We start from the raw sequence: 8,395 nt of genomic DNA, 5'->3' as shown, positions 1-8,395 counted from the left end.
AACTGTAATTACTCTATTGGATTCAACTATTTAAGATTCGAATCGAACCCAAACCGATAAATTTTTAATTATTATATTGGATCTAAATATTTAAAATCCGAAAGATCCAGATCTGAGAAGAGCCGGTCAGAATGTCTAGGTCTATTGTCGTTGTAGCAAATTGTTTTTTTTTTGAAACTATGTGCTAAAGTCTGGCCCACCCGAGTCAAAAAGGCTCCGATTGAAGCGCTCCGACCATTTGATAGAGCGACATGTGTCACGCAAAGAAGGTGCGTAACCGCCAGTTAAGCGAAACCAAAGGTTCCTTCTCCGACACGTTGCGCGTCCGACCACGAAGCACACCCCTGTCTTTTTTTGCATTTTCCCGTTAAGCGAAAAAAAAAAAAGAAACCTTAAACAAGATCCGCGTTTTGCTTGAATCTGGAATCTACGGAGATTGTATTCAAGTTTAATCGTTTTGCGTTTCACAAGGTGTTAGCGAGATATGGCGGGAAGTGAGAGTTTAGATAAGGAGATAAGCTCGGCGGTTTCTAGCTGCGAGGCGTATTTCGAAAAAGTTCAGTCGAGGAAGAACCTTCCCAAGTCTCTTCAAGAAACTCTTAACTCTGCCTTCGCCGGAATCCCCGTTTCCTCCTTCCCTCGAGTTCCCGGCGGCAGAGGTAAAAACTAATTTATAATCTTTGTCATAAGAATCATAGCACACTCGCTTAGGTTCTGTTTTCTTGTTCTTGTTGTTGTGTGTATGGATCGATAGTGATTGAGATACCAGCGCAAACATCTGTGTCCGAAGCAGTAAAGATTCTTTCAGACAGCAAGATTCTCTCAGCTCCTGTGATAAACAAAGACCACGAGAGCTCCCTAGACTGGAGAGAGAGATATCTAGGAATCATTGACTACTCCTCCATCATCCTATGGGTTCTTGAGAGTGCAGAACTAGCTGCTATCGCATTATCGGCCACGTCAGCAACCGCTGCTGGTGTTGGCGCAGGAGCTGTTGGAGCTTTAGGTGTTGTAGCGCTCGGTGCAACCGGTCCTGTAGCTGCAGCGGGGCTAGCGGCTGCGGCTGTTGGAGCTGCCGTTGCTGGTGGTGTTGCAGCTGACCGTGGTATCGGGAAATATGCTCCAACAGCTGTTGATAGGTTAGGAAAAGATTTCTATCAAGTCATTCTACGGGAAGAGCCTTTCAAATCAACCACTGTAAGTTTTAGAGCCGGTTTTTAGTCTTTTTACTTAAAAATTAAGACGGTTTCTTATATTTCGTTAAGAAATCCCCCAATAATCATGCTCTTGGTGACCTAAATCTCAGTGTAATATGTCACTTTCATTGAATTAGGAAAACCGTTTTTATTAGATATAAAAATTTCATAAAGAAAAATAAATATTAGATTTTGAGAATTTATTAGTAAGGACTAATTAATTCTGACAACCAGTATACAACCATTAAACATACTAGAGCTTCTATCCGCGCTACGCGCGGATTATATACTTTAAAAAATTTATTTGTAATTATTTATTAATAAGTGAATATGTTTGATGGTATCTTTACCAGATTTTTCTTTTTTCCTAATTTTTTGCTTGTTATAAATTTGGGCTATTTCTTTAAAAAAATTGTATATACACCACTTAACTTTTGTTATTATAATATGTTTACATTTTATGAACACAAAGAAGATGGTGTTGAAATCCGCTTATCTTTTATGTCATAGAGGAGCGGATACAAAAAGAAATTGGTATAAACTATAGAGCATATAGCCATTTTTATAACTAATGTTTAATTATATGTATATAGATTTGGCACTAACTATAATGGAAACAAAAAGAAGAAATTAGAGTTGGGCACATGCCACACCCCCTCTTGCGGTGAATACTAACTTTTACTCTCTGTTTTCGATTAGTTTTAGAATATGTAGTAGATGGTAAATTAAATTGGGGGTTTGTGTGTCTTTGTTGTAATATTAGTTTGTAATGTATTGTTATTGTAATAATTTTACTCTCATGTGTCATATAGTCCTTTATCTTTTTAATTTTAATTTTTATGTTTTGGTGAATAAAGAACATGCACTTATATATAAGAGGAGATATTTTAATTATTATTTTTATTTTAATAGTATTACATTTCTGGTTGCAATAATATTATAACACGTTTATTTATATGAGAAAATGCATTTTGAACTCAATAAATGTCACATTTTATTTTCTTCTGAAGTTGATGTTCATTTACAATTATGTATCGTATTTAAATATGATATTTACTCTTGTGAAGTTCAGTTATCCCAAACCACTGGATACAACTTATTGTTTTATCGGAATATAATTTTTTTCCTGCTATAAAAGTGAATACTACTTTTTCTATTCTTACTTTTAAATGTGTTTAATATATGTTGTAACTGATAGTAGGATTTCATTTGTTGTGGAAATACAGTTATATATTTTTAGTTTAACACTTCTAAACAGTCGATTAATTGTTGGTATATAGATTTCTCATGTATCACATAAAAATGTTTGTCAAGCTAGCTCTTTCGACTGCTTGTTTTATGTGTTTATGGTTCAGATTTTTGCAGATACATGTCATTATTTAATGTTTGACTTGTACATTAATATTATTTTGTTGTTATTGTATGTAATTGTTTTGGGGGGAATGATTGATACAACAATGATTAATATTTATGTGATGATATTTTACTGATTTTCGTGAAGTTATCATTGGTGTTAACTTTTGGGAATATAATTATAGTGATTTTATTATTCTGTTTCTGTCATAAATTTCCATCTAAATTATTTATTTGAACCAATTTTAAATGTCTTTTTTTTCTAACTTTTGGTTCATCTTATTTATTTATTTATTTATTTTCATTTTCGGCCATAATCTTTTTTCTGAATGTATTGTTGCACTTTTTCATAGTTACTTCATTTGTTAATTTTTTTTCTTTCCAGCCTCATCTATGATGTAAAGACTGTGCCTAGGTCTAGCTCTACCATTTGTCTAAGTTGTTTGTTATTTGTTTGATAAAAATGTTAAGATAGTTTTTTTGTATTTTTTATGAGTTCTTAAGATTCTCTGTTGATTCCAATACCATGACGTTAAATTCAAGCTGATCGTCTTCATGATCTTTGGCGGAACATGATGTTATGCTTGAAGGCGAGTAGGCGACGATGGCCATTTAGTATAAGACTATGAGATGAATTAAAAAAAAATGGATGCATTATGACGTGTGTCTGATTAGAGCTTGATTTTGTTGTAATATTGAATTCATTTTTTCTATTTATGTAAGATAGGAAAACAGAACCTTTTTCTAAACCATTCCAGAGATTAGTACAAATTTTGTATCTAATATATAATTAGTCATGTTTAAGACCAAACTAAATTATATGCATTTTAAACATGAGAAACTTAAACAAAATTCTATTCAAATTAAAAGAAAATCAAACTATGAATTTATGTTACTTCAAAATCAAATTTGTCAAATTTGTCGTCTCGGTAGTATATTGGTTATTGTTATACATGCAATGATAAAACCAAAATAAATAATTCTTTAGGGATAGTAATAAGGACGATTCAAGCTAAATGACAGAAACCGAGACACTTTATCTTGGATGTGTGTGTATAATATGTGTGGATGGATGGGACGAATAATTGGGATTCATATTTTTACCCATTATGAGAATTTTAGATTTATCTGTTATATACATCACTCAAATATGTATACTTTCTCTGTAATTTTCCATGGTTGAAGGAAATCCTCAGTGTAAAAAAAATTGACTCTCACCATAGATCCTAAGTATGAAATAGAGTAATGGAATTTAAAATACATACAAAGCTACTCATTCATACACATGCATTGCATATAATCCAAAGAGTATGTACTCTCACTCTGTCACTCCTGCACATGCATTGCATTAAAAGTTTCCATCGGTTATGAAACATCCCCCCCCCCCCCCGAAGCAGATTTCTTGATCTTACGCTACTAAAAAGATATCAATCCATATCATTTTTGTTCATGTTCCATCAGTCTGAAATCAGTATTAAACTCAAACAAAGTATCTCTTATCAGCAACCATGTTAAGATCATGCTTTGAAGTTTACTTGAGTTTTTCAGAGAGTTTGATGACTTTCTCGAAACTTTTCCTGGTTTCCTTTTTCCTATGGATACTGCTAAAATCCAAAGCTTCTTCAACAAACAGAGCATAGACCTCTCGTCTCCCAACAGAGAGTGCAGCTGACACTGGACTTACCTCATAAAGAAGATTCCCAACCATCCTGGGCGCGCTTCACTTGGTTGCCTCTTGCCACGTTTTCTTTACCTGCAGAGAATGCTTCATCTTGTTTTGAAATAGACAACTTGATTTTTGTCTAAAGAGTTCCCATCATAAATGTCAATACTTTCATCCGAGTTAGAATTGTTGGAAAGGTTTAACTTTAACATGATAGTTTGATTATTTTAATCCTGTGGAAAGGTTTATTGATGAGCTTTCATTATTTGTTTGCTTTTTATTTTGCATTCACTATTTGTTTGCTTTTATTTTGCTTAGTTTCCATCCAAATTTGACCATATAAGCTTTACTGATCTTGAACTCTCCTCTTCAAAATATTTTTTTGTCGTATGAATTTTTTCTATTTATTTTTGAAGTAATATTTTTAGATTATATTATATATTTTCACTAAATTAATATTTTTGTTGACTAAATCGTTTACCAAGCACAAATTCAATATGGATTTTTGTCAATTTTTATATATTTTTATTCCTTATATATAATGTTTTAGCTGTTTTTTGTAAAAAAAGTTATTTTGATTGCATATTACTAATTTATTATGGTTTCTATCATTTTCTGGTAAATTTGTCTATGCTTGAACTTGGTAACAAAAGAAATATATGGGAGATTCCCTTTTATTATTTTTCATGGTTCTAGGTTTTATGAAATTTGAAGAACAATACCATAAATATTTTTTTGTGGTTTTTTTCTATCTATATTTGAAATTTATGTATTTTAGATTATCTAATATACAATTATCTAATTTGCTATTTGCTAAATTTTTTTTTACCAAGTTGAAGTTAATAAAGTATTTTCACTAAATATTTATTATTTTACTTGTTATATCTAATTAGTTTCTTATGAAAAAAAAAAATCTAATTAGTTTTTGAGTTTCCAACAGATACCTCTTTTGTTATGTTTCTGAATTAGAAACTTGTGGGGCGGGCAACAGAAAAAAATATTGCGTGAACTCATGGCCTTTAGAAAGCACACTTGGCGTGGACCTGCAGCTAGTCATGGAACATGTTCGAGCCATGAATCAGAGCTTTCGTATTGTGTATCAAAATTGTGTACTTAAGTTGGTGCTTTCTCAAGTAATCAAAGAAAAGTCATATTTTTATCAAAATTGTGTACTTAAGTTGGTGTTTTCCCAAGTAAAAAAAAAAAGAAAAATCATATATTTCTTACAACCAAGAGCACAAATCATTATACAGTTGCACAGCTTACTAAGCTATTAGATGCAATCCTAAGTTGCTCTTCTGTGGTTTTCTCATATGTTTTCCTTTACTGTCAAGATCAGAGGACTGCAAAGAAAATTAAAATGATAATATCACATTTAAAAACATGGATTTGCAATATATAAAGATAAGAGAGTAGGAAAAAAAAACAAGTGATCAGTGATAACGTTGTGCAGAATCAAATCAATCTCTGACTTGAATAGTGATAATATCTTACTGACTTTGACGTCTTTGTGCATCAGGAAGATCACAGAGACAATGCATTGTACAAAAATTAAAAGAGTTTTGACTGCTCCCCAAGTCTTGTTGGACTGATGATTCCAGCATCACTTTAGTGTTTTCACTAACCACCAGCCACTTTCTTTTCAGAACCTCTTCTGTGAGTTTGGAGCTTCAGTCGAGCAGGAAAAGCAAGGTATTAAATAGTAGAAACATGTTTGCATGTATGGTAAAAAGGCGTGTCCTTAGCTTCTGGTATTTCTGGTAAGAAAAAAGATGTGTCAAATCCCAAAAGGATTTAAACATAAAACATTTTAGGACACCACAAGCAAAAGGGAAGTAGGTGCTCACATTGACCATATCGATCAAATATCCTGGTAACAATTCACTTAGAGTTGTACACTGGTTTCAGAAAGACTTGTAGGTCTTAGAGTCCAACGTGCAGATCATCCTGAGTGTGCCACAATCATTGTCCAAAGCAGGCTTCAAGATCTGCTGCACCAACCATTAAAGTATTCATCATGCTAACTATTTGTTTGATACAAACTTTCTCTATGTTCCATGGCAATTAAAAGGTGAGCCTCCTGCTCCTCGCCAAGTCCTTTTGCAATAAAACATCGTAACTGAATGAAGCCAATTGTGAAAAATTCTGCAAAATAATATTAATAATGTCATATAATTTGACAATAATCTCTTCCAAGAAAATAATATAATTTCCTCAACGTTACTTGTTTATTTATTTATCTATACTAAGCTTTCCTAACTACCCAACAACTTCAACTAAAGTAAATAGAGATCCATACTTGCTTTTAGCTGCATTAGTGTGGAAGGAGAGATTTTACGTTAAAAGAAAAGTTAGATCGAGAGATAGTAAGATGGAGAATCAAAGTTGGTCAGATTGGTGCATTCATCCAACTAAAAGACAGACGAAACAATGATTGCACCTACTCTAGATGTTTACCTTTGGTATAGATAGTTTCTCATTTAGCTTCTTTTAACCCAGACCACGATGTGTTATATCATCCGCTGATTACAAATTCTACGATGACTCCAGCTATCTACTCCACAAAACACTCTTTCATAATCTGGTATCTGCTGTATAGAAAAGTGTATTGTTATTTCATGAACCTAACTTCCCAAAAAAATCAACAAAAATGACATGAACTTATAGCATTATTACCTCTAACGTACTGACTCTGAGATTGGTTAGTGACGTCTCTTCCTCGAGTTTTTACTGTTTTCTTTATTACCTTGGCGAGCCTTTTCTTTTCAATACTACCATGCTTTGAAGTTCAAGACACGTAGCTTTATGTCAAAGAAACAAATACATTTTAACTAATGATCAGTCATGGATGAGTCTTTGGATACAGGAAGGCAAGATACTCTAAGCATTTGGAAAAAAAAAGGATCGAATATTTAGGGTGTCAATAAAACCTACCGGCTTGGATAATCATATGAGCATCGCCCATCTTATACTCAAGTGCTCCTGTTTAAAAAAAAATAACACAAAAACATGAGGAGAGAAATATCTCCGACCAAACTCATCGATCCATTATTAATCACATATGAATCACCTAAATTACACTGTCAGGAACAATAACATCAACCGAACCACTTCGGATTAAAGAATCCACACGACTAAGGGCTTGTTCGCGCCAATTAGGCTGTGATAGAAGTATATTTTCTGTGTTTATACAGATTACCCTAGCAAGTGACGAGTCAATAGAATGCTCAGCATGTACAAACACACAGGTTCTTGTACGCCAAGATACATTTTTTTAGAAAAGTCAGACCTTTCGAATACAATATCGTTCAGTACAGAACATAGTCATAGAGTTGAAGAAATATACAATAACCCCTTGTTTCTATGCTTAATGCTTCAGCCCTTGTTGTTTTCTTCAAGACCCTACGACAACCAAATCTAAGACCAGTAATATCTCTACATTAACAAAGGACACTTTTTTTTTGAAAAAGTAGTATAACTAAGAGATGTCTACCCTGCATCGAGAGCAAAAGATCTGGTAAAGTATAACGTGACATATCTAGGAGCAACCTGGAGGTAAAAGGAATGAATCAATCTCTTCTGATCTCAATGGTCGACATCCTCTGTTTCTTAGCTCTCATCTGTTAACCGCGAGTCTTTGGCTCTTCCTTGCCAAATCACCTGAGAAAAAATTAACAACGGAAAATTTTACGCTTGCCCAAAACCTGTTCTAGATCATTAAACCAAATGACCCAGGTGAGAAAATTTACCAGTAAATCTCTAGCAAGATTAAAGGAAATCTCCACGGAGGGTACAGATTTGACATCTCCAAGAGAAAACTGGACGGCAGAAAGAGAGAGCCTAGAAAAAATTGTATCGATGAATTGAAGCTCAAGAACTGGTCGTAGTTGATTGAATGTCATAGTTGCAGACGTTTCTCAGAATCATCAATTGAGAGGAGGATCTGGACCGTGAGCGTTCACACAGCGAAGAAGAAGAAGAAGAGTCTAGAAAAAAGCCACGACAATGGTTTTTATCGGAGATTTGGTATTACTGAGATGGGCTTCATATTAGCACTGGATATTATTAGTGGCCCAGACATCTGGCCCGGTTTTATATTAGTCGATTTGAAACCTTGTATGACGTAGCAGAATAATACTTTTTGATTGGCTGAATATATCAACTGACGTGGATAGGTTTAGAG

General features: G+C 33.6%; 1 protein-coding gene and 1 long non-coding RNA gene across 8 annotated transcripts in view; one reads left to right on the top strand and one right to left on the bottom strand.

Annotated features, from left to right (window-relative positions):
- The first annotated feature begins 200 nt into the window (after positions 1 to 200).
- Positions 201 to 8,395, top strand: part of LOC103852615 (SNF1-related protein kinase regulatory subunit gamma-1-like) — a 423,770-nt gene continuing 415,575 nt past the window's right edge. Inside the window, exons 1-2 of the mRNA XM_009129514.3 lie at positions 201 to 659; positions 755 to 1,197. Of these exons, the coding sequence (XP_009127762.1) occupies positions 485 to 659; positions 755 to 1,197 (618 nt within the window). The 5' untranslated portion in view covers positions 201 to 484. The remainder of the gene's footprint in view (positions 660 to 754; positions 1,198 to 8,395) is intronic.
- LOC103852614 lies at positions 2,437 to 8,393 on the bottom strand. 7 transcript variants are annotated; one of them, XR_629970.2, is made up of 7 exons: positions 7,962 to 8,387; positions 7,147 to 7,872; positions 6,889 to 7,013; positions 6,670 to 6,803; positions 6,060 to 6,357; positions 5,707 to 5,969; positions 2,437 to 5,555 (listed from the first exon to the last, which is right to left on the bottom strand). It is a non-coding gene; the product is annotated as an uncharacterized LOC103852614 (long non-coding RNA). The 7 variants fall into 7 exon arrangements; XR_629968.2 differs by having other exon boundaries at positions 2,859 to 5,969; positions 7,147 to 7,194; positions 7,283 to 7,872; positions 7,962 to 8,385; XR_004455359.1 differs by having other exon boundaries at positions 2,859 to 5,969; positions 7,147 to 7,614; positions 7,762 to 7,872; positions 7,962 to 8,385.

This window comes from Brassica rapa, chromosome A02, assembly GCF_000309985.2.
Source record: "Brassica rapa cultivar Chiifu-401-42 chromosome A02, CAAS_Brap_v3.01, whole genome shotgun sequence".
In the NCBI taxonomy this organism is placed as follows: Eukaryota; Viridiplantae; Streptophyta; class Magnoliopsida; order Brassicales; family Brassicaceae; genus Brassica; species Brassica rapa.
Note: the sequence above shows the minus strand (reverse complement) of the source record. Positions and strands in the feature narration are given on the sequence as shown.